Here is a 27,725-nt window from a genome sequence, read left to right on the forward strand (position 1 = left end):
ACTTTTTATTACAATATTTAATATTATTAAGTACATTAGAAGAATGTATAAGCCCAAGCTCCATGACACTGCAATTTAATTAAGAAAACACAATAAATGAGGAGTTCAACAGACCGTAAAATAAGAAGTTTCTCTTCTTAAGATCAAAGTAAAAGATTCAACTGAAATTTTACAAAAAAATAAAAATAATAATTCTCTTGTTTTGCTATGCAAGACTGTGTAGATAACATAACAAAATACTTTGGTACTACATGTATTAAAAAAAAAAAATAAAAGTAATAACAGAAAAAGCTGAAATAGAACAGAACTTCTATAATTTTTTTGTTTGCTTAAAGGCTGGTTCTACATACAATTATCAGTCCTTCAAAGTGGTAACAAAATTAGATGCTTTATTTGCATATGTTTTGTTAGGAAGACAATTTGTAGCATAATTAAGAAACAGTAAATCTGTGAAAGTTGCCCTAATATTTATCATGCAATCACTACAATCAACTGAGTGAAGAATTGTTGGCTTTCAGTAACTACAAATTTCTCCAAACCCACACAACATATGTTGCATCCTTTTACTCTCACTTCAGAAAACAAGAATTGTAGGATACCACAATGAAACCCAAATGTAAATTATTATTACAGTTATCATTGTGGCACTACACAAAATTTGCTCAAATCAAACCATCTCCAAGGATTTTATTTTTAAATAATAGAATTCTCCACCATCTTACATTTCAAATCATTTTTTATACTTAGATGTAAAGCATAAATGGAGACGATTTTTAAATGCTATAATTTTAAACTAATTTATTAGTCACAGATTTTAAAACCATTTTGCAGAACTGAACTATGGTTATTCAAGGTGCATAGGAATGGAAAGCCATTCTTCAAGATTAATGCAAAAATATTTTTTCCAGAGTTTTATAACCAAATACACATAACTTCAAAAATGCCAGCTGATACTTCTAGCCAAAGTGGTAAAAAGATGTACACAATTTAATTAAATATGCTTTAATTCCACTATTTATTTGCATGCTGGTAAAACTAAGTTAGACGGTAATATGTTCAATGTTTCAAGAATTGTTTCTTGAGAGTATTTAAAAATATTGATAGGCTCGACTTACTAAAAATTTAGTGCTCTGCACCACTGAGCTAAAACTGGGGCTGTGACAGTCACTGATCCATCTGATAACCAGATTTTTTTTCAATACAGTCTCAAAAATAACAGATGTTTCAAAAGAAGCCCCTGTTACTTTCCCTCATCCTCTTTAAGTCCAAACATTGTAAATTCCTAAATAACTAGGAATCCATTTATTCTTGTAACCACTTTTATTTTGCTGCCAGCATATCACAACAATGAAATGAAACACCTTTCTATTTCATAAAGTATATACCCCAAATAATTTAATTCTTCCCTGTACAGCTGAAATCTGAAGTTATTTAGAGTGCTACATAACCAAGATGCACAATCGAGCCAAGTGACCTGTCAAGACCACTAACCCTTTTCAAGAGACATGCCAGACTTAAGATCTTACCACATCCTTACTTGATTAAATAATTTCATAACCAGAATTCGCACAAAAGCTGCCAACTACAGTTATTCTTACATTCTTTGTACCTTTCATCACTGTTGTGAAGAATTCTTTGCCTTTAGGGAGGCAAAGACTGTTATAGAAGTGCTGGGAGGCAACGTAGAAACCAAATGGACTGAAATCAGAAGTATAGATAAAATTAGAATGGTTACAAGATGTACAGGTTTACTTGTGGTGATTAAAGAACAGAAACTTGATGAGGGTATTGGAACTTCAGCAATGAAGTTACTCAAGTTGCACAGAATTTATTCTCTGAGAATTGCACACACGGCTCCAAAAAAGACAAAGCCTAAACAGGTCAGCCCCTCAATAAAGTTTTGCAGTATATGATTTTATTTTCTTGAGATAGCTGTTAAATTTCTATCCTTCATGTCATTCTTTCAATGACATTGTAAAGAGGATCTGAAATGGATATATAGAGAAAATAGGGAAAAAAAAGGCATGGAAGGAAAGAGGATTGTATAGTTTTTGAATATATATTTATTCTACAATGCTTCTGAAATTACTAGCAGTTTGTATAACCTAATACCTGAAACGTAATTTGATTTAGTCTTGAGATTCCTCTAGAGAGTTTACTTTAATGGTATCTATTTTGAACAGTGCAAAGAAAAAACAGTTATACTGCTGTTTTTTATTTTTATTTTTACAGCAAAACCAAACCTTGAAAGAATTAGGCACCTTTATAGCTAAAGTTACTATCAAAGGTGTCATTAGAAGCAACCGTAACACACTATTCTATTCTCTATATGCAGCATACAGAGTTTTATATAAAAATCAAAAGAAAATTGTATAAAATTTTTTGTCATGAGACTGACAGATTGGATTTTATAGAACTACTTCACACTTTCTACTCTTGAAGGATAATTTGTATCTAATTTTACAGCCACTAAAATCCACTTACATTGCAGTCACTAACCTTATATTAATTCATCATCAGATAAGTATATGCTCTCTGGCTGACATTCTATGTGCAAAAATTCTTTATGAATTCTGTTGTGATGTTTTTTCAGACCCAGGGGAAAGTTAATCATGAGAAAGTCTTTTTGTTGTAACAGTCTGTAGAACAAGTTCAGTGGCAGTATCTCCCTGGGTTACACATCAATCAGCAGAAAATAGTTCAAAAATTTTCACATTTTTTTTTCAAGAAAATTTATGGAAATTGTCTTTTTAATCATTGAAAACTTTGTGGGTACTGGAAATATTCTGCTTAGCATTTTAAAGGTAGACTGATGGAGTAAAATACAAGCCTTGCAGCACTGCATTCCAAAGGCACTTATTCCCTCCCTGACTCTTGATATATAACAGTGGTTGCAAAGACAAACCATACATTATTCCTGCTCCAGGTATGAGCAGTCTATATTGTCAAATATAGGAAAAGCATTATTCAGAAGGAAGAGGTCTTTCTTATTGGAATAAAAAAAAGAATTATTTCCCTCTTCCCCCTCCCAGACTTAATTTTCATTTTCAATAGCCACCTTTGAAGTAGTACCCTTTTTTATGTTGAAGTTATAAGACATATACTGTGATTACTGAGAAACAGGGTAGCATATATACAGTGTAATTAACTTTTTAATGAAATGAGTTTTTATTATGTTAATAGTTTAATTTATTCAGTTATTAAAATGGAATAGTGATACTAAATTTACAACTCAAAGGCAAAATTACCTAAGTATTAATTCACCTGAATTACCTATTACTATCATGTTGTAAATTTTTTATTGTCATGCCAATAAATTATGAGGCTTTTCAGCTACTGGCACATCTTATACCATTCTTGATCTAGGTTGAGATTTCTTACTTAAGCAAATGTACTCCAGCAGAGTATTTCTGGTTTTTAAAAGTACTATGTACTTCTCAGCTTATCTATGACAAGTCACTTTGATAGTGGATGCACCACAACAGTGGAGGATTTAAGGGCCAAATAAATTAGGACCAATCAATAAGGACCAATTAAATAATGAAGTTATTTGCAACTCAACAAAATTTCAAAATATCCAGTCAAAAAACATTTTAAAACTAGGGGGGGGGGGGGGTAGGGAGGGATGGTAATGATCTTTGCTCTGTTTCCACTATGATTTCCTCTACATAATCATTCATCATGTAGTGGAATTCCAAAGATGCTGGACTAAAAGCCAGGAGGAGTTATTAAGCTGTCAGCAACTGCCTGCAAAAAGAAACTGACAAAAACAAAACCACAGATTGTAAAGCTGTGTTCAGCTTCACAACAGACTATCCAGAAATTACAGTAATCAGGCAGCATGGACTGAACAACAACAAAATTATTATTACTTGTTTTTCCTGTTGCCCTTTGTGAAATGCACTTCTGGGTAAATAAATATTTATTTTGCATTTCTAACAAGTTGTTGGTCACAGTTCTATCTTAAAAGAGACTTTCCCCTCTCTTCTCTATCTTTTCCCCTGCAGATACAGCAAATAATGGAGTTAGTTCCTTGAATATTCAGATTTGAAATGGATGTACTGTCAAGCAGTACTTCACAGGGGTGAAAAACAAACAAAAACAACCAGCACCAGCACCATCTACCCCCCACCAAAACAAAAAATAAAATACACAAAGTATTTCACAGAATCACAGAACCATTAAGACTGGAAAAGACCTCCAAGATCATCAGGTCCAACCATCCCCCTACCACCAACGACATGCACTAAACCATGTCCCTAAGCATCATGTCCGACCTTTCCTCGATCACCCCCAGGGACGGTGACGCCACCACCTCCCTGGGCAACCCGTTCCAATGCCTGACTGCCCTTTCTTAGAAGAAATGTCTTCTGATTTTCAACCCAAACTTCCCTTAGCGCAACTTGAGGCCATTCCCTCTTCTCCTGTCTCTATTCATTTGCAAGACAATCCCCAGCTCCCCATCACTTCCTTTCAGGCAGTTGTAGAGTGCAATAAGGTCTCTGCAGGTCAATAAGGTCTCCCCTGAGCGTCCGCTTCTCCAGACTAAACACCCCCAGTTCCCTCAGCCACTCCTCACAGGACTTGTGTTTCAGGCCCTTCACCAGCTTTGTAGCCCTTCTCTGGACATGTTCCAGGGCCTCAATGTACAAGAAGGTACTGAGGGATCCAGAGAACACCCTCAAAGTGGTCTAGGTTCAATTAGACCCAACTCACTCTGAAATATCTATAATAGTCATAAAACAATTTAATGAAGTGTTTTCTGAAACACCCATACAGTGAATAATTTGAATTCCTTCATTTTGAAGTTTGATATTTGAGTGTCTTTCTTTGGCACAAAAAATATTAAGTTCACATAAAACAGGAAAGCAAAGGAGACAGTAGTGCTGTCAACTTTCAAAAACACTTCGCTACTTTTGGAGATAAATAAGTGTTTTAGAAATGTAAACGCAGTCACATATAAAAAGCTAAAATTGTCAAAAAGAGGTATGTCAAAGCCAGTGATGCACAAAAAAAAAACCCACACATTTTCTGCTTTGTTTTGGGGGTTTAATAATGAGTCCAAAAACCAGAAGTCTGAAGGTCTACCATTTTGAAATATTCAAAGCTTATTAAATGTAAATCCTCCCGTAATAATGAAAAACTGGAGACTAGCATGAGATTTGAAGAAAGGCTTTACATTGCCATGAATTCCCAGCAGAGAAATAGAACAGTGCTGCTGGTATGTACATGTTCTCTCTTTATAAAATAAGGTGAGGTCCACTCTCTACTGATGACTGCAACTTTGAATGAAGCAGCATTTTTTGGTACTGGCACAAAGGCAGAGAACAAAAGATCACTTATTTCACAAGTTCACACTAATTAACTAGCCAGATTTTATCTAATAGAATCTACATTGTCCTCTTGTCCCTCCTCCCAAAAAGAATAGCTACACATAAAAAAAAAAAAAAAAAAAAAAAAAGTTCAAAAACATACATTCATATATGCTGACAAGTTTCAGCACATGGCCTCCTGCCTTGTTTTTATATATAGGGTCCTACTAGTATAAACACAGTATGTAGATTGTATCTACTCTAGATTTAAATGACACAATATAGTCCCCAAAATATTTTTTTTTTTTACAGAAATTAAAGTTCTTTGATAGAGAACCTGCAGGTGAGAAGAAAAGTGAAAGTCATCTTTTTTGCCCTAATGTACGTTCTGCCTCTGCTGGCATGTGACATGCAATCCTAGACATGCATAAGAAAGGTGAAGAAAGCTACTGAAATACTTTTCTCAACTTAAATTAAACATGTTGCCCAGACAAACGGTAGGAAAATTGTTCAGTTATAGTAATAGAAGTGTTTTAAAATTAGAAAATTACTTATTTGTGTAAGTACAGCCATAAGATCTTTAATTAAACAGTGAAAAATAAAAAGGATTACATTACATATGCATATGTATTTAAAAGATCTCATACATAAGATCTTCTTGACCAGGAAAACTAAAAAAATAAATTGTATTTTCTATGTACTTATTTTACATACCTCCACTAAAGTCACAACTACCACAGCACCATCTTCCCAGTGACACATTGCCCTTCAACAACTCCAGTTACTTATTTCCTTTTAATTTTCTTTCCCCTCAGAAAACACACAAAGTATTCCCAACTTCCTCCATTTCCTAAAACAACAAGCTGGGCAAAAGACACTAACTGCCATCATTTGTTTCAAGAAATGCAAGCCCTGACTGGCCATGCCAGTAGGCTATTAGGAATAGATATGTAGTGAGATCATGCTGCCAATTTTCCCTTAGCGGGATAATAATTTTTGTCCATTTATGTAAAAGGTCAATGTTTTATAAAGATTTTAGGAACACTATACTCTCAAGCCCTTTCTATGAGTTTAAAAATTATGAAATTGGTTTTAAACAAGTGGAGAAGGAAGGAAGAAAGACTAGTAAATGAACACAGTATAATTTCAAATGTGCTGTCCCCTTAGGAGATATGAAATTATGAAACCTTTTTCCATGAAACATACAGTAATATCATACACTAGCTCACAGATTTCCTGACTATAAACATATCCATATACTATAGTACTATAGTACTTAGTACTATATATACATATACATATGTATATGTATATACCCATATATATGTATATACACATACATATACATATATATACTTAGTACTAGTACTACTAGTTAGATATAGTTTGGATAGAAGTTAGATATAGTTTCTCATGGATGCATGAATTTTAATAGCATATCAGCAATAACAATAACAAACTGTCTAATATACAAGTTGTAAGACTATGGATATGAAAATAGTTGTCACTTTATTACAAAAATTTACCTTGTACGTTAACTTGTTCTTGGTATAATTGGGCACCCATAATACTTTTCGAGTAACCTGTCTCACTTGGCAATCTATCACAATATGATCCTGCGCCAGAGGTTTCTTCCCTATTCCCTTAAGGCTAAAGACGCTTTCAGTGCCAGCCATAGCATTTCGCAGAATAAGTCTTCCCTATGACGAAGAAAGAAGGAAAAAAGTTTCAGCACTGTAAAAGTGTCATTTGGCTACCAAACCAATACTGGATTTCTATACTGCATTATGTTTGTTTGGTAATGCATGCAGATGGATTACTAGTGTTTCACAGAACAATTTGGTTTTGTCTTTGGCAATTCACGCATTTGAATAGCATCCTGCAGGCAAAATCTCCCAGCTAGTGTACAGGCAAAAATACATATACTGCTTCTTGCTAAAGGTATCACAGCCTTTCCTCTGCTCTTCAGTTTTAACATTTAGAATAGTGATTACTTTGATGGCAAAATCAGCTTCTAACTAGCAGTTTACCTTGTAACAGAAATTGTATTATGAAACAATCAAGTACCCATCAGCAAAATTCACTTGTAATATAATGAAAAATGCTCAATATTACTACATTATTACTTAAATAGTGAGATAACATTTAATATATGTCTTTAAATTCAGAATGGAACACAACGTACATTTTTATAATCAAAGGTCAGAATATCTGTAGAATAACTAGTCCACTCACTGAAATAGAGGGTTTGAAAGAAGAGAAAATAAGTGAACAAATAATAATAATCTTTAACTTTGGTAAAGTTAGTTCCTTTGTTGCTTTTTGGTTTTTCTTTCAGCTAACAGGAAATATTTCTAATTCACTAAAACTTTCAAGCAGGTGTTTAATGCTAGTAACTGCTTAAGCGATTTCATAAGTTGGAGACTGATGTAAGTTTTATTGACAAAATAATTCTTTGTAATGTTTAAACTAATTTCCTTCTTACCATTGATAAGCACTCAGCAACTGGCTTGAACATGAGAGGATACAGAGCTGTTTCACCTATGCCCACATTTATTAGAGGAGGTCCATGAAAGCCCTGTCCTTCCAAAACTGCTTCGAGTTTCCAGTCCTGGCTGGACATGTTATTCTGAAATCAAAGAAAAGTCATAAACTAGATTATGCATTTAAAATTTTCAACATGAATTTCAGCTTTTATTTGCAATTATCAAAACAGAGCACAGCTCCTTTTTTCCCAAAATACTGGCTCAGAGCACCTACTAAATCGCTATTCCTTGGACTCTGAAATCAAAGTAAAGACATAAATTAGATTAGGAATTAAAAGCTTTCAATATGCATTTTAGCTTTTGTTTGTATTTATCATCAAATCAGAGCTCTTCTCCTACAATACTGGCTCAAAATACCTTCAAAATCTCATATTTCTGGTAAAGAGTTACTAGCAATCATAGTATCAGTATCAATACTGTCAGCAAGAAGACTCATTAGAAGAATATGATCATGATATAGTTAACAGTCAAAACGGAATTAATAAGTATCATTATAAACATTTACAGGTATCTTTACAGTACTGTTTGTAATGCCTGCCAAAATTCTGTCTCTTTTGCTCCTGTGGGAAATCCTAGCATGCCTCTTTGAAGTGCTGATGTGGTATATTAGCACACAATGCTTCACTTGGTCACCAAGTGTACTACAGGACCAGCCTTGCTTTCTAATTAAGGACTCCGCCTCCCAAAGGAGTATGTACAGTCCTGTGCTCTCAGAAACTGGACTAATCTCTTCTAAAGAACGGTTGTCTTAAGTAGCATGAAAGCCTATTTATGAAGTGTATTTTGCCTTGCATCTAGACATATTGTAGCACTGCTTGATTGGGGTAGGTAGATATTTTGTAATATATGCCTGAGGGGCTGCATAAAAATCATAAAATTTAAATAATGATATTCAGCCTCCTACTATTTAAAGGAAATAGATAACTAAACATCCAATCTACAAAAAGGTAAAAAAAAAAAAAAAAAAACTGAAAAGGACAGAAAAAACTGGCATTCAAAAGCTAATATCAGCCTTGTCAAAACAAAGATTAGTCTGATCTACAAAAAGAGGAATTAATCCTTTTACCCAAAATTGTCTTGACCCATGGAAAACCACAGATAAATGCCAGAGGTAAGCAATGGATTTTGGAGAATGAAGATGACAACCTATTTCAATTCTTTCTTTGGAAAGTCTCTTAAACTCAGTTCTCTAAACCTCATCAACAATGCACAATCAACTGTAGTTATCAGAGCTAAAGTCATGGCATGGCATGAGATCTGCAATATCATGTTTGATTTTGGCTGGGATTAATATGTATAATCAACGTTTAATACTTTGTTATTAACAAGAAAATATCCTAGTAGTTGAGCAGAAGTGTCTTGTTTGGAATACTGAGATTTGTAAAATGCCTCAATTTTTCAAAATACTTCTATCACTACAATCTCCAAATCTGTAATAATAACAATTGCAACATCAGTGGCAGAAAGCATTGAAGTAAAAAAAAAAAAAAAAAAAAAAAATTAACCTCATTACCCTCATGCTGAAGATAAAATAAAAGTGAGAAAAAGAATTAAGAAGATTATTATTCTTCTCATTTTTTATTTTTTTATTTTTCTTCACCACAGCATCAGGAACAACTATATCCTTTTGAAAAACAGATTGACCAGTTCTAAAACTAGCTGGTCATCATCCTTTGTTAAATGATTGTTTTGAAAGGGGGAGAGACGAAAATCATCACTGTGATCGTTCTTTGATATGTTAGAGAGGAGGACAGTCAACATTTGTGGGCCTAAGTTGTTTTACTTTCAGTAATTTCTAGAGCCATTGTTATCAGATGTTTCCTTTACCCACACTAGTGATGACTATATTGATGAGTAGGGTGTTTCTCCTTAATCTCAAACAATAATTTATCAGTTGAGAAACGTAGTTGACAAACACGGTCATTTTGAAGTCCTTCTGTGGCAAATTCTTCCAATACAGCATGAATTTGTTTAAAACATTCTAATGAAAGGTGAACCACAAATATCAGAAAATGAAAATACATTATTTGTTTAAAATTTTACTCCCTTGCACTTATGCATTAACAAATAGTTTTAATTAATTGCTATCTCAAAACCTGTTAAATTAATGATAAACACAAATAATACTAAAGGAGTTAAAAACATTTCACAGGATGGTAGGTGATTAGACCTAAGGTACATAATAAGGTCGCATGTATAGGATCTATACCTTTTCAATCCAGAGGCTGAAAGTGAACGAGAGAACAATTACATTCATTTCACACTTGTGAAAATTATGGATACTTCTGATGTTCTTGCTGAACTCGCTTACAAGACTGAACTTGCTTATCAAGAAAGGAACAAGAATGTGAGATTCAGGCGGGTTCTTATTCTGGTTCTGTCACTAACTCACTGTGTGTTGTTTAAGCAAATCACTTGACACTCTTCTGTTCCATTTATAAAATGGTTCACCTACCATATAGATGTTATGACAGTTTGTTTGCTAGTGCCTGTAAGAAGCAACACTGAATATAAGGTTCAAAGAACCAAGTTTAGCAGACTGAACAGCCCTACCTTGAATGACAAACATAAATGATAGTTAACAATATAAAAGTATGGAAATGTTTCTGATTCTGTATTCAATTCAGGAATTGAAAAGCATAGAGTAAACCAGACACAATGCTAGAGCTAGAAAGAATAAAAGTAAAACATGTTCCAGAGGTAAATACATCTCTTATGCTGAACATAAAATAAACCTTGTAAAAACCTATGTAATCATAAAATTAAGCTTAAAATGTAAAAGGACAGGAACAACTTCACATTTTTATATTTTTTTTATTCATCAATGTTTGATTTTGCAAATGTAGGGCATATATTTTAGCACAGACTTGTCACATGTGCTTTCCATGGGAGGAGGCAGACTAAATGAGAGATACACATTCTTTCTCTCTCCTTACACACACATAAAAAACACAGATTATACGCTCCATTTGGAGTACTTTTTAATTCCTTGTTAAGAAAACAAGCATAACTTAACAGAATAAATCTATGACTGCTAAAGAAATTTTAAAGCATATGTTTATGAACATTTGGAGGTCAATAAAAATAAAGCCAATCTGTTTAGAAGCCCTCTGTCTGAGAAGGTGGAAAAAAAAATCCTTACCTTTCTGTGTTACATAACAGCCTCATTTCAGCTAATGTAACGTTCAATAAATCAATTGTAAATAAATAATATATGAATACCTTAACATTTATGTGTAAGAAAAGGTAATGCTGTAATATGATTTCCTTTGATTTTCTTTACTCTTTTTTCTCTTTCTTAATCAATTAATTAGTTCCTTGTCAAATCTCAGTATTTCACTGACTATCCACAGTAACATTTTTCCCCAGATATTGTATCCATATTTGAAGCTGCTGCCATTCTTTTTTCTACAAAATTTCAGATAATTTTTCTATATAATATTTCACTAGTATTCTTAACCATTATCAAAAGCATTATCAAAAGGTCACTTCAATTATATATATCAAGCCCTAGTTCAAATCTCAGAAAACATTTTATCATCCTTCTTTGTTAAAGAATTTGTATCCCTTTCTCGTGCAACTCAAGCTTCTTCCCTATCACTTGCTCATTTTTCTTCCTTTAAATCTGACTTCTCTAAATTGTGAGCAATGATTTTTCTGAAGGAAATGACATTCTAACCTACACTCCATATTCACTCCCTGGTCATATACCTCATCTGTTAAATGCTTAAAATGCAAAATAGATATGATAAAACTATACGTAATATTCTGCCTACACTTGCCACATTTTGTAAATTGCGTGTAATCTAACTGTAGCAAAAAAAAAACACCACACACAATGAATTGTTCCTTAGATTAAACAACTCTTTTTTCACCTTTAGTATGGTAACTAGTTATTAATTAGCAGATTATCAAATATAAGTACAGAAATGAAACATTAGAAATAAACTCTAATAATTTACTCTCTGAACTGCTAGAAACTAATTTTCCGAATAAGCCTTACACCACATCCAATATGTATTTGGAGTAATAATACTGAAGTCAGTATTTACATGCTTTTGCGGATTTTGCAATAGTAAATTTTAACTGTATTGATCAAGAGTTCAGTTTCTAAGAATCCTTAATCTTAGTTTAGCTTCAGGCAGTAAAGTGAACTTACTATTGGAATATCCTGAATCATGGCCTGGTAAGCTGGAGTTAGAAATTCAATCTCTGCTTCAACGTGGTTTGTATTCACTACACATTTAATCACATACACACGAATATCCCGGGAGGACTTCAGGAGAATCTCACAGCGGTAGCAACCAGCATACTGAGGAATGAATTTTATAGGAAGCTCAACTGCATCACTTCCATCTAAAACCAAACAAACAAAAAAACAGTGAAATGTAGCAAAACTTTTCAGAAACATTTATTTTACATGCAGGATCTGGGCAGAGTTCCAGTAAACTGTAGGAGATTCTCCATAGTAGTACATACAACAATTTAAAATGAGCAATGTAGTTTTAGGAGTATTATAATGAAAGAATGGCAAAAGGCCAAGTTTTCATTAAAAAAAAAAAAAAAAAAAGATTTAAACATCCAAACAACATTTTCTATTGTCTTTAGTAAAGTACAAAGAGAAGTATTTTAAAAGATCTGCTAAACCTAATAGACAAGTTTATTGTATATGAATTATTGTAAATATAAAGAAACGTACAGTAGTTACTATCAAATGCTCAAACACTTTGGTCAACAGTTACCATGAAAGACACTGGAAACAACAGAATTTATTTGGTAGTCCTAATAACAACTGGAATTCTATTAAATTTAGTAGTTAGCATGAGAGCTCCTTGTTAGACATTTCCTATGCACAATTTTGGATTGAATGTCTGGGTTTCCAAAAAAAGTCTGAAGTGTCCAAACTAAACAGAATCATTGTTCTGCTTTTGGCTGAGTTAATTGTCTTTGTAGAGAGGCTCAGCCAATGCTGTGTTCTAGAGTTTTAATGTAAGGAATGGTGATTACACACAGGTGTTTTCAGTTGTTGTAGAGCAGCGCTTGTACAGACCAAAGGACTCATCTTCTCATGCTGCCCCTGCCAGCGAGGAGGCTGGGGGTGCCCAAGGAGCTGGGAGGGGATACAACCAGGACAGCTGACCCAAACTGGCAAGAGCAATGTCCCATACCACAGAGCACCATGCTCGGCAATAAAAGCTGGGGTAAAGAAGGAGGAAGGGGGTGAGAGGATGACACATGATCAGAGCGATGGCGTTTGTCTTCCCAGGAAACCACTACATGTGATGAGCCCTGCTTTCCTGAATGTGGCTGAATATTTATCCGTCTGCTGATGAGAATGATGCTGATAGCAAATGAAGTCCTTGTTTTGCTTTGCTCGAGCATGGGGCTTTTGCTTTACCTAGTAAACTGCCTTTATCTCAACCCATGAGTTTTCACACCTTTACTTTTCCAATTCTCTCCCTCATCCCTCCTGGAGAGTGAGTGAGTGGGTGCATGGTGCTGAGCTGCCTGCTGGGGTTAAACTGCAACAGCCATAAAAAGTCCAATTTGCCCAATCCAGTGCATGTAAGAAAAACTCCCCACAGTAATTCCTAGAGTATAGAAGAAGCAAATACAAATGCTTTCTGCATTTGAAAATAGCCAGATCTAAAATGTCTGCTACAGAGACATCCTCTTCTGCTCTCACTTGTAGAAAGAATCAGAGACTTTCACAGTATCCTGCCCCCTTCACTAGCCCTTTTAGGACACTTTACAAAGCAGAAGGGAAGGCACTATACAAATACCACCGACTGGCCACCAAAAGAGTTCCATTCAACCTTCCCAAGAGCCTCTAAGGAACTTGAAAAACTGAAGACTGCAGCTGTAACAACTTCCCTGTAGTTTTATATTTAACAAAGACTGTTTCTTTTCAGCATTTTACAAGATTAGAAACCAATGCCAAAAGCCCACATTGGAAAGATAATGAAGAAGGTCAGAGACAATGTATTGACATGACAGAAACTTACAGATAAAACTCCGTAAACAATTCACTTCTCCCTAAGGGGGAACACCTGGCAAATTCTTGTGGAGCTTCCCTTCTTCTTCCTTTAATGTGGCTTATTTTCTATTGTTTTGTATAACTGGACTTTGAAAGTGCAATCAATCTTTATTTGCAATGCTGCTCATTCTCTTTCATTAAGTGGTGTTCCTCGCATATTCAGTTCTCACCTCTGCAAATGAACAGCAAACTGAAGCTCTCTTGTTGCCTTAGGTCATCTGTACTTCATTTTTTGCACAAAAATAACCAAAGTTCAAGAGAGAAATCATATGAATGGCAGTATTAATCTTTCAAAATTACTAGGCTATCAAAAAGAGTATAAATTGCACCTCAGGTTTAACCCTCTCTAAAATAAATGTTGTTTGTTTGTTGTTTTTTTTTTTTTTTGTTATTTTTTTTTATTTTTTTCTTTGTTTCTTTTTTAAAGACAAGATTAATAACCTGGTAATTTTTGAATTACTTTTTATTTTCTTTTTTATTTTTTTCTTTAATTTTGTCAGCAATCTATTATCCCCATTAGTTATCTTCCACAACAGTGACCAGAATTTGGCACTTAAGGAACACAACTGTCCATTCTTTAGTTCATGAATACAGTCCTCAATTTTCTCTAAGAATTATTTTAGGATATTAAAACAAAAGACATACTTGAAGTTTTAAGTACACATTTTAAATGCTTGTATTTCAAGATACAGTAGACTGTAAACATGTATTTGAAGAAATACAGTGCAGTGAGTGAATTGGAAGCTCCAAAAATATTTCTCAGTGAATTTTACTTTCCTGCAGTAAATGGAAATTTCAGTTACCAACTTTCACAGTTTAATTTCACTGAATTGGATCCCTCTTTGTCTTTCAATGAATTGGACTTTCAATCAGAAATGCTTTCAATAGGGGAAAAAACAAACAAAAGTCTTCCGTGCATTTTATTTTTATATTATTCAGCTTGGCATCAATTTTATTTATTTTTTTTTCTTAGGCATAAAAAATCACATTGAATAATAAGTTACTTGATTAATTAAAACACTTATAATCAAAATGAAAAGGAAAGTAAGTAAATTTGTCATGTTGATTTTATATAATATCTTATGATATAAGATATGGTATCTGGAGTGAGAAAGAACCTCCAAATCAAAATGATTACAGAAACCACTTCCTTGTGAATTACACATGAAGGTTGGTTGTTTTTTTTCTTTTCTGCATTTTTTCATGCAAATTTTAAATGCCATAAAGTATATTGGGCTTAAAAATCTAATTTTAGCATGTTTTCTTCTTACCCAGTCCTGTAAAATATGCAGCAAAGATTAGATTAGGAGCTAGTTAAAAGATTAAAATAATCCATAGGGTCACAACTGACCTTACAATTTCTGGGACAAAAGCAATAACAGTAAGCAATGGCCAGCAGCCCTTGCATTATTTCCATGTAACAGGAAGCAGAGCCTGCATCCATGGAAATGAATGAGACTGCAAGCATTCCTCTGACAGTGAAAAATCAGGCAGAACAATACCAGTTGCTGGTACATTTTCCCTCTCTAGACAGGATATTCATTGTTTGATGGGGACAGATTTCACATGAAACAGGCAAACAGCCCTTGGACCATGGGCCCTAGATTCTCCTTCTTGGATGAGCATCCTAATCATTTTGCCACAGTCATGGTTGCCTTAGATCTGAGCTCTAATCATTCACAGGAGCTCCAATCATTTGTAGGTTCTCTCAGTTCAGCTGGCTAAGCAAACAACTCTTCCCATGGCAGTCTGTTCTCTGATAATGAGGAAATGCTTTGGGTAGAGAAGGAACAACAATTTGAACATTCTTGTGCTGAGAAGTGCAAGCAAGTTTCAACATCCAGTATCTTGGTCAAACATGCTACATACTAAGAGCTTTTAGAAGCAGGAAATAAAACACTTTGTGAGAAGTTTCATTTTATAGATTTGTGTTAGATAAATGCCTATGGGAAACATTTACTTGATTCTGAATCTGAATTGGGTTTAGAAGCAAAACAGCTGTCAAAACAAGGGCAGTTGCAAAAGTAGAACTTTTGGTGTAATATGACCATGCATTCTTGGAAAACTAATTTACAGCATGTAGGTGTTGATCTTGTTCTCTAGCAAATGGCTAGCATCTTATGCCATCTATTTGGTAAAAAAGACAATCAGATCACCATCTGGAATCAATAAAGCCCATGTTTTTTGGTTCTTAAAAATCCTACAACTCTTCATTTTAGGTCTGCCTGACTTGAATTCAAAGTTAATACACTAAATGTGTTAGCCAATGAACAGTATCTTTAATCTTTAAAACAAAATAAAATAAAAACTCACTTCTTGTTGACTTTAGAATGAAATGAAAAACATATGCTGGATTCTAGTAAAAATATTACATTGTAGATTCGTTGCTATTTAGGCCTATTATAATTTGTGTTAGGAGGGTAAGGGCTGGAATAGAAATGCGATTCTTTCATATCACAATCTGTTGGCATAATTTCCAATGGTAGGAAACTACATGTCTTCAGCAGTTAGTCAGCTATATGCACCTTCTATTAGCTTTTATTCAGTAATGATGGTAATATCTATTCAGAAAGTCAAAGCTCAGTCTCACAGTGAACTTAACTCAGCCTCTGACACCGCACATGTCACACATAATTGGCTACATTGAACTGAAGACCGAATTTGCAGGCACAGACTCCTGTAAGGTTAAATAAGCAACCATGCTGAAGAGCCCAGAACTCTTCTAATTTCTGCTTATGTATTGGGTCTTCAAATGAACTTATCTGAATCAGAACCTCACTCAGTTTTCAAGACAGTAGTCTTGAAAAATCAACCATTCTTTTACATCCCTTAATGAGTGCTGATATGTTGTGAAATTTTTGCTACCACTGTGCACATTCGTTTGCTGATTATTTTTTTTTTAGCTCTATCTGAATACAACAGAAGAATTTCTAAGAAGCCCACTAACTGATTATTGATTCTTTTCTCCACTTAAATACAGTACATCCTTACACATCTAAGCAAAAAGTTAATACATTAAATCAACTGGAAAAAGGAAGATTATGCTGGAAAAATAAATGGCCTGGAAGCAGTTTTTTCTTAATTGATATAAAAATGCAAATGGCAGTGATATTTTTTCAGTCTTGTCACAAATACTCATCAGCCTTGCACATGTATCAAATTCAGAAACTGGTGTGTGGCACTATAATAAAGTAGAATGAATAGTTTCTTGATTTTCTTTGTTTATTTTTCTTATTTTGTTGTTGTTGATTACTTTTTAATAAACACGGCCCCTCAGTATTCCTAAAGAATAGTTGTAGAATCTTTAGCGATAAGCAGGCTACACAGTAACTATGCTAAGGGGCAACTGAAATGCTGTCAAATAAGAAGTTTACTTAATATAACTGAAGAAAGACAGTGAAACTAAGGTACTTTTTTAAGTCACCCGATACACAGACCCTCCTGAATAGGGCTAGCCAAATTATAAAGTATTACATTTGGAAAAATATGCTAGAATAAAATTTTTAAGCCTCTGTATCTTACATCACAAGAACAGAGATACAATCTGTCAAAAATAGTTGCCTAAAATTTACATGTATCAAAAAGTAATATATGTATGTATGACTAGAATAAGGAAGTGGCTGAGGCAGGATCTTTAAAAAGTAAGCAAGAGAAGGAAAGAGGAGGAGGAGGAGATTAAGCAAAATTTCCTACAAGCAGAGAAGATTGTTCACAACTAATAAAAAGAAGTATACTGAATGCATAAGCAAATATTACAAAGTAAGACTCAGAGACAACTTTTTATAACATTTACTACAACAGAACAAGTTAGTGAAAAATTAGTAATGAAGTCTTATTGCTTAATACAAGAAGTGCTGGCTAGATGTTTCTGTAGTACATGGTAATACACATTCTTTTTGTCTGCAATCTAGAATTTTTTTAAGGAAAGATGTTGTTTCCTTTAAAAAAATCTACAAAGAAGGACTGCATGGTAGGAAATCTCTAGATAAATCAGAAAAAATAAAATAAAATATCAATATATGTGTGTGCATTACAAAGAGCATTTTAGTGACTCTGGCAACTCTAAATTAAAAGTAATTAAATTAAATTTAAAATCTATAAAACATACGTCTTTAAAAAACACAGCAAAATTTTCTAATTATTAGATCATTTTACCCTAATGGTTCACAGAATATATGAAGGCAGATAGATGCTTATCAGGTTACAGTTTTGAGAGCCATAAAAACTCTCTCTATATTCAAAGTTTCTGGTGATTTCAACTTTAGAAGGTGGTCAGGGAAAACCACCGGGACAGCACAGCAATCCTTCCAGTCACAGCATGGAACAAGTCCAAATATGCACATAATTAAAATGAAAAGAGTCCAATGTCTTCTCTCAGGACTGGTGATGATGAGAAACAGGACCTGACAACACAAGATCTATTACTGCCTTTAGAGAAGCAGTACCTTCTATGCCTCACAAATGTAATTGTGTCAAGATTGCAAAGACAAAGATAAGCCTTAACACTGACAATCATGTAAGTGGTTGTCAGCGTTCACTGATGAAAACCTAAATCACATATCAGCATCCTCAGCCCTACAGATTTCATTTGTCAAGTGAGCTTGAAGCCTTCTCTTTCAATCCAAAAATTCTTCACTTAGGTAGACTCCAGGTTTCTGTGAATCTTCTGAAAGACAATACTAAATTCTGAACAGAGAATGAGGTACAGAATTCTCTGATATGTTTTCTGAGGATTAACAACTTCACCACAGCATTAAGCCTATTCACACACCAGCATACGTGAAAGGCCTTCAAAAAGTTTTTTGCAAATCAAAACAAAACAAAAACAAGAAAAAGCACTAGAAAAAGCAGGTATTCTCCACTGAATTAACTTTTGCAGGTATTAAACACAAACGAAAATCGTCCGGTCTAATATTTAATTTCTTCTCACTTCTGCAAGACTAAAACATCTTTCTACTAATATATGCACATACTCAATAAATGTAGCTGCTGTGAAACTTGTAAGGATAAAGAGCTACACATCATTTTTCAGTGACACATTTTGAAATAGAATAATATATATTTTTAAATTATTTGTATAGAGAAAGAAAGGAATGTTATCCTTTACACTTCTAATCCCATTACTGGCTCACTATCCTCAATGATTAAGACCACCAAAAGTAATTAAATTTTTATTACTATACTGCCAGTTAAATCATAGAACTGAACTCTGAAGGTCTTAACATGATAAGGAGTTAGAATAAAGCCTCAGAATATAAACAGTAAAATGAAAATATAACAAAGTTGTGTTTTGGCCAGTAACTATGTAATTTTGCTTAAAAAGATTAAGACTTTCTGCTTTATAAAACAAAACAAAACAAAAACAACAAAAATAAGATACTGGAAAAGTTATGTAGCATGTGTAACATGGAACACTAGGATGAAATAACAGAATTACTGATAACACTTTATTGAAGAATAGATTTAAAGCCTCGGGAAATTGCTTTAGTGAAAGGCAAAAAACAAAAAAAAAAAAAAAAAAAAAAAAGAGAGAGACTGTTATGATTAAAACCAATGCTGAGAAAATATTTGAGACATCATTTAAAAGTCATAGAAAGAAGACTGTTAGTTGTTCTGCACTTTACTTATTGGTCAGTATGGCAATGAGAACATACCATGTTTCTAACTACAATTATAGTTTACATAAGAAAAATACTGAGATTGAATCTGCATTGTAGAGTTGGTTATTCATGCATAACATTTTCATAAATTAACACAGTTTAGAGGTGTGCCTTTTTGCTGCTTCTGATGTAGATTTTGGGGTAGAATGTAAAATGACCCTCTTTGTTAACGTGACCCTATTTGCTAACAAATGGGATTTAAGGTATTATTCTAAGGTCTGGTGTTTTTTGTTTGTTTGTTTGTTTTGTTTGACTGCTTGCTTTTTAAATTGCCAGTAAATATCAAAAGATCAGTCTAAAATTCAGTAGTCATGTCAATATGGGCACTTACTGCAGTCCAATAGGCATGCCAATACGCGTACTTACTGCACTCCTTTAAATAATAAATCACATTTTTTTCAAGAAGAATGCAATTATATTGTGCATTCTATGTACTGTTCATAATTACTGCTAGAAATGAAGTTTACATCTCATTATGCAAGAGTACCTTAAACCACTTGGTTGCATAAAACTCTGTTCTATAACAAAGGGGGTCACTTAAAGACAGCCACTTAATTAAACCCATTGGTTATGTTGCTGAAAAGCTTATCACAACAACCATTTAATGAAATCAGAGAAAATTAAGAAAGTTGAAGCTTCCTTGGGGGAAGAGGAAAAAAAAAAAGAAACAGTAGAAAAGACAGGTTTGATAAGAACTATAATAGCTTGTAATAATAGCTTGTATTCCTTATTATAGCTGCATAATAGTGAATGAAACGTTTACCATAGCTTACAGTCCAATAGACAGTTTTACTGGCCTTTTGTTTTGTACTGGCTTGTGTTCCCTGTGTTCATAGCTTTAGCCATCGCACAATTTCTCACTTAATTTCTCACTTAAAGGAAGGTCACTTCTTTCCTTTATCACCAGCCACAAAAGTAATGGCTTCTTGACTACTTAGGGATTATGGCAAGGAATGGGAGAAAGGAAAACAAAAGGATAGAAACCATTAGCTACAACCTAGAACTAATAGTAACTTGTACTGTTTTTACTCTGGAAACACACACATAATGAGACAGATGAAGTAAGACAGTCAAAACATTTCTACATGTTATATCCATGGAAACCACCAACTTGTCTGTTTGGTGAAACACGGAGGTACGTTAGGACGCTACTTCTCTGTTGTTTAAAATCTGGAGCCATTATCTGTATTCCACTTGACATTTTAGCCTTTTCATTCTTTGCTAATATACAGTGCTATGAAAAAAATAATTTATTTCAAGGTTATAATATGCCTTACATGAGCTTTTACATGCTCAAATTCATTATCTTTTGGCTTATAAAGAAAAGCATTTTTATTTTCAGTTACTTTTTGCCTGAGTTATACACTGGGATTGAACTACTTCCTAGGCTAGTTCTGATGATCTAAAGTTACTAAAGCCCGTAGGATGATGTTCCAAGGCAATGGTGATAAATCTCTGTGGTATGTAGTCTTCTTACATACCAAAATTTTTACTTAGCAAAGAACAAGTTACATTCTGTGTATTTTTAAGAGGAGATTTAAGACAGGTACTCAAAGTGCAATTGAAAGAACTTGGAGTCTTTCCAAAACCAGTATGTATTACGTTTTAGCATGCAGTCTATTCCCAACACATAGTTCCATATGCTTGATTGCACCAAAATACATAGATCATGAGGCTATTCCAACTAAATACTTTTTCACAAAATCTGTCATTACTAACTTGACAAAGTTGAGATATATATATATATTTTTTTTAATTTTTTTTTTCATTTCATATCAATTTCCAAATTGGTAATGAAAAGTGGTTAAAATTGTCCAACAAGAACTAATTCCTGAGAGCTCACTTTCTGATGGTTCTCCAGCAAATGAATCAATAATAATAATAATAAATCCTCCAGTTTTTCAATCTGCTTAGCTTATTATTTTTGTTCCAGTCAAGTATATTGTTTGGTTTTGGTCAAGATGTCATACTAGGAGAAAGATAAACATATTGTATTCTTTCTTATATCTTAAATCTGTAATATTGTCAAATATTTAATAAGCCTATTTAACAAGATCTATTTTACAATAAAATATGTTCAGTGGCATTGACTTTTACATTTTAATTCCTTGTTAACAGCGTTCTTAAAATGTTTGCCAGACATTTATACTGCTCCCACATTCTAAGTGTGTGGGGGGGGAGACAGAGAGTGATTGTATTCTCTGCAGCTCTTTAGGATTTTTTTTTATATGCTTTTCTTTGATGGATAAAGAATCAGCACAAATTAAGAGAAAAGTAAACACTTCCTTACTTTAATGTATTTTTTCACTATATTTTAATAATTTATTTTTTTTTAGATATGTTCATCCACATTTAAAAAAAAATGCAAAAATAATTTGAGAAGCTGCTAAGTAATAGTGACCTAATACCTGGACAGTTATCAACCTTTGTTCTGAGATTATGATGGAAGCACAGTATCATGTCATTATTAGATTTGTCTGTGCAGATTTTACTCTCTTTCTTGGATGGTTTTCCCCATTTCTATAGTACAATCCAAAGAATACACTACACCACTCAACAAAGCCTTTACAATTTTTTAATATCACCTCTACATCCATTATTACAAACACAGTCAATTATTTTTTTAAAACTGACAACAAAATAATTTTAACTAGGATTTAAACACCCTGTCACTCAAGAAATATTTTAGCCTCCGACTTGTGATACCTCTATTCTACAGCTTCTACCGACCACTAGTCTACTTGCTTTTAATACTGCATTTTCACCTTTCTGAAAATGTGCCTGGCAGACCTTAAAATGTTTTACAGCGCAGATACTATAATCTAAACAGAACAATTCTGTAACAATTTCTGACTTGTCAGGAAATCCTTATTTTTCCTCCAGAAGAGAAACCAAAAATGCACAGGGTGCAACGAGTATAAAAACATAGGCCATGAAAGCACAACTGATTCCAAGTGCCACTGAGAAGTACAGGGACTTACAGAAGGAGTCTACTTATCAAGACTTATAAGCAATAAAAAGAATCTGTAGATTTTTCACATTAATAGACTGACTATATTTCAAGCCTTTACTAAATTTACTAAGGAAATTAATACTTAATTTGAACCAGCAAAGCCAAAACTTATTTGTCTGTGTTGTTACCAGATACTTCTGGGACAACACATTAACTGTGATATAAATGTGCGTGGATCAGGTAAACATAAACAATTTTTGGTCTAGTTCTTTTATGCAATATAACCTAGAATGCTATATAGGTTTACATAAATCATTCTAAAAACTAGTTAAAGAAGGATCAAAATGTGAGCCAAGTAAACAAGAAAACATTTAAAATTTCAGTACAGGATTTGAGAGAAAGTCCATTTTCTTTAAGTGTTTAGGAAATCTTCGGAGAACAGTTTCTCTGGGAGAATAAATCAAATCCATTATATTTATGAATATTCTTACCTATTTTCTCAGGTGAAACATCTTTTATTGAAGGAACTTCCAAATTAACTCTGCTAGATGCCAACACTGGAACAGAGAGTTTCTCAGGAACGTCAAATAATTCTCGCATGCTCACTTGTACACTGTAATCCACATACTTCAACTCTGGTGGGAATTTACGAGGTTTTAGGAGTTCGCATCTCTGCAAGTGAAGGAATAATGTGTACATATGAACAATGATCTCATAATAATTTCAGGTTAGGAAGTTACAGGCTTAAATGTGTAATTCCATAACTTGTAAAGTGGTAATTAGTCCTGTTATATAGCAATGGTTGAGAGGCACTCCTGAATAAAGACTGTTTGGTACAATTTTCTAGATATCATGTATCTGAAGCATTAATTTAAAAATAATGTTTTGAGATTTACAGTAAAAACACCTCCTACTCAGAAACCACCTACCAACCTTTAAAGACACTCAGAGAGGAGAAAAAAAAAAAAAAAAAAAAAAAAGGAGAAAATATTAAAATGAAAATGTATTTTGTTTCAGAACAGGTGTTTCTTTAATCCATAAAATTTCTCATTAATGATAGTATGAAAAAAGAAAAAATGTTTTGACATTCTGTGAGAAATTACTGTATAGTTAACTGTGCTAACTTTACTATTCAAATGTTGACAATATGTTCGAGAAATCAAAGCATTTAGAATTAATTTTATGGACAAACAAGCTCCTCCTTTTGGTGAAAGGCACTGCTAATTCACAGCAGGAAACATTTTAGTAAAGTTTTAGCACAACACATAAAGGCAAAATCAAAAGAGGCATCTAAATCTCATAATGAAAACTAAATTAGACACCTGAAGGAAATCATTACTGAAAGAACGCAATGATTTAACACGCGACTTGCTCACAATTTCAATTTTTGATCCAACAACACAGTATATTTGCAATGCTCGAGATAAACGATAAATTCAACAAATTTAGTAACTGTAGTAACTCTAATCATCAAAGATGATCAAAACAGATTTCTCTTTCTTGCAGCAAGGAAAAGAAGGTGTAAAAGCACTGTACAAAAATAGCCAGGATTTTCAACCACGCATATAGACAGGTCAAGTAGAAACACTAAGTATACATTCCTGAAGATGTATATCCAGTCTAACTTCAAAATACAGCTCGCATTTATTGCTGTTTTCAATGGGATTTAAGTGAACATGAGTAAAATTTAAAGTTTAATAAAAACTTTGGACAGGGTCTTTTTTTGGTCAGGAACGGTGGAGGGGATATTTAGACAATGAACATAAAAGAATACTTCAACTCCAAATTAAGTTGCAGAGCAGAAGTCCCCCTCAGAAAAGAAGTTTCTTCAATAAATGCCACCAGAATTTCTATACTCTCACTTTTATACAGATAGCAGGACAGAATTCATAATAAAAAGAATAGGAACACTTTTTAGAAATTTATCTGCATAGTTGATTTCCATCATGAGCAGTATTTTTAAATGAAGTTTTTTTCTACAGCAGCGGTATAGCAGAACTACTTTATTTTATTTCTGACGAGCAATTAAAAATTTTTCTGTACATGAAACAAATATGTCCTTTTGCATGTTATTTTCACTTCTCACACGATTATTTATTCAGTAGTACAAAGCGTGACACATTTCATTACTGTTTTCCACTGTTCTTCAATACAAGTAAATTTAGCACTCGTGTTAGACCTTAGCATACTTAGTCACAGAGAGACTAGTACCATTACATTCCATCTCAATTAGATCTACAGCTTCAGAGCAGGCAAGTCTTTCATCAAGTCTTTGTTAACCGACTGTGATATTAAAGGACTTCAGTTAAGAAAAGTTTATAAAATGTCACCATGGCAACATAGCAGGTATGCTCAAAACAAAAATATTTGTGTCTAAATTACATGGTTACAATTCTTGTCCCATGACAAAATATTAACATTAATTAATTTGATTTGTATTACTTTTTAAACTTATCTGTAAATAAAAAGGCATAAATTTAACAATCCCAAGACTCTAGGGAAAATTCTCTCCCCCTAGCACTGGGAATCATGCAGCACTGGGACTGGGAACCATACTGAGGAAGGAGTCCAGCTGAAAAATTGCAATAATATACAGCTTCCCAGCCAACTGCCTGAGGCCAAGTAGCATCAGGTTCACATGGGAAATTAAACAATAAAACCCAGACTTTGGCCATAATCCATAGATGTTTAAATTTGGATTCTATATGAGAAAAAAAGCTTGGTTATTTGGGAGTATTGCTATTATAAATTCATTCACAAATACTATTTGAATGTCTACTGGACTATCTAGGGTTTTTTTTCTAAATGTTGAATTCTTGGGGAAATACCCCTAGGTTGGAATTATGTATAGGTAGGGAACTATAGCTTATAAGGGAGATCCAGTGCTTTCCAAAAGTATGGTGTATTGATTGCAAAACAAGAAAAAGTCTTTCCTGCTCCTCAATTTGGTATGTCTGTTCTTATACAAAATAATTATAAAAAATAAAAATTCTGTTAGAGAATTTTCTTTCCTTATAAAATGAGCATAAGGACACTAATACAGACATCAATACATAGAGTATAAAAGATTCTTTAATCAATGTGTATTTTTCAGAAGCTAACTCAAATAAACCATCAATGTTCTTTTTAACTGCAGCTAACATTTCTTAAATGGTGACTTTTTAATCACATGAGTGAGGAAGCAACTTCAGAATGAATATTTAAATTGTGTCTGAGGGGAATGAGGATTATAATCTGTCAGATTGCAGAATATATTAAAAACAACAACAACAACAAAAAAGACTTCATTGGACTATATATTTCCTGAAAATTTAAAATTTTAAAATTTCATTTTTACACACAGGAACAGCTAAATAATTCTAGGACCAGATTTCTGTGTTTCTCACCTCTACTCTGGACAGCCCTAGCAATGCAGTTGCAACTCGGACACTACTGCTATCCAGAGTCTCTGTGATCTTTCTTCTTTCATATTCAATATTTGACATTTGCTGTTGTGCAGCAATAGCCAGAGCCCTTTCTCTTGATTCATTGATCAATGGAATCCTGAGATTTTCTTCAAGAGTCTGCTCAAGACTGCATTTCAAATATAAAACCGGCTCTGCTGCCCTTGGACCTGTTTAAATAAAAATAAAAAATATAAAATAAAACCACCACCACCACCAAAAACAATACTTGTCAACTGCTACTATATCTTCATAGAGTACTTAAAATCCTTAACGTTCAAAGAAAAACCTGAATACAATATTCCTTTGATATTTAGTTACATGTTACTTCTCCAGTACATGCTATTTACTTCCATAAAAAAAATATTTTTAATCATAGTGGGGAAATAAAAATTGTCACAAACTGAAATCCAAATAGAAGTTGCTTTTCATGGTTAATCAAAAAACCCAGACTTCAGTGTTACTACTACTACAATAGTAATAAAGCTTTAAAAAAGTCTGTTTCCTTTAAAGCACAACCACTCTTTTATTCCTTTAGATGATGTTGCATTGCTCCTAAAAGAAGTCACCATCAATATAACTCTGATCAGAGATGGCAAAACTCAAAGAGTTTTTCAGTAGAATGTTCTGAGATCCATAGTTCTCATTAAAGCTCTCTGAAATAAATACCAACAAATCTTTCCTTGTCTCTCCTGTAGATACACTTAACTTACTTCAAATTTTCACATTCATATGTAGAAATATCAGTGGAAAAAAAAAAAAAAAAAAACATCTTGGAAAGCAAAACTGCGGGTGAGAGCTTTTATGCATGCACTAGTATCAAAGGATCTTAGAAAAACAATGTTCCATTTTATTTGGCAAAATGCATGCCAAGAGCAGCATATTTTTACCCTTCACAGAAAGAATGGAAACAGATAAGAGAGCTTACATTAATAAATGAGAAGTGGTGCATAGATTTCTGATATTTCACGCAAGTGCCTTAAATCAAAATAATCTTGCACTGCTCTGGTTAGCTTTTGACGCATAGCAGAGAAAGTTTCATAACTGATGTACATCTCCGTATTTTTTTCAGTGAATACTTTTTACTTGGTCAAGCTGGTCCACAGAATCAAACACACTCAGCAGTGACTTTCTTCAGACCTCTGCCCAGTCTGGCTTGAAATGGCTGAGATACAAAGCTCCCAGGATACGAAGATCTCATGAACATGATTCTGACCAGACTAATCCAAAGATTAAAGGAAGGTAAGACCTTGTAATAGGCAGGAAGTTCCAGGAAAAGACTAGAATGACTAAAATGCTATAATACAAAATATCACTAGAGGTGCATTGAGATCAGTGGCTTAGAAATTGTTTCACGTTTTCCTAAATGCCTCATTTTGACCTAGACATGTTAATATTTTTTTGATCTTTGTACCATGTTAAAAACTGTCTTGCCTGAGAACATCCAGGGGAAAAAAATAAATCAATCAAACTTATTAAAACTTGCTCCTCTCCCTCAATCCCTTTTCCCCCCTTTCTCCCAAATAACTCTTACCTCCAGACTCAGTCATGGAGAAGTATGTCTGAACTACTATCAATGAAACAGGCTATATACCTAATAATTATTTTCAGATTAGTTGGCGTCTGAATCTACATTTAGTAACAAGCAGACAGAAGGACAGTTACTTTACTGCCTACTGAGCACTGAATTCTTAAATTTAATCTCAGAACATAAGATATATGTATTTCAAATATAGCCATACTGGTTCTGAAATAGAACTGACAGCAGTTTATC

The 27,725-nt window shown here is 33.5% G+C and overlaps 1 protein-coding gene across 1 annotated transcript in view; it reads right to left on the reverse strand.

Moving 5' to 3' along the window:
• The window catches only part of CFAP47 (cilia and flagella associated protein 47), a gene marked incomplete at both ends in the record, with an annotated part of 298,007 nt that overhangs the window by 157,585 nt on the left and 112,697 nt on the right, over positions 1–27,725 (reverse strand). Inside the window, 5 exon segments of the mRNA XM_084289693.1 lie at positions 6,839–7,012; positions 7,798–7,941; positions 12,018–12,214; positions 23,000–23,180; positions 25,895–26,121. Coding sequence (XP_084145819.1) covers positions 6,839–7,012; positions 7,798–7,941; positions 12,018–12,214; positions 23,000–23,180; positions 25,895–26,121 — 923 coding nt within the window.

The sequence above is a fragment of the Netta rufina genome, assembly GCF_964035555.1.
Source record: "Netta rufina genome assembly, chromosome: 1".
In the NCBI taxonomy this organism is placed as follows: domain Eukaryota; kingdom Metazoa; phylum Chordata; class Aves; order Anseriformes; family Anatidae; genus Netta; species Netta rufina.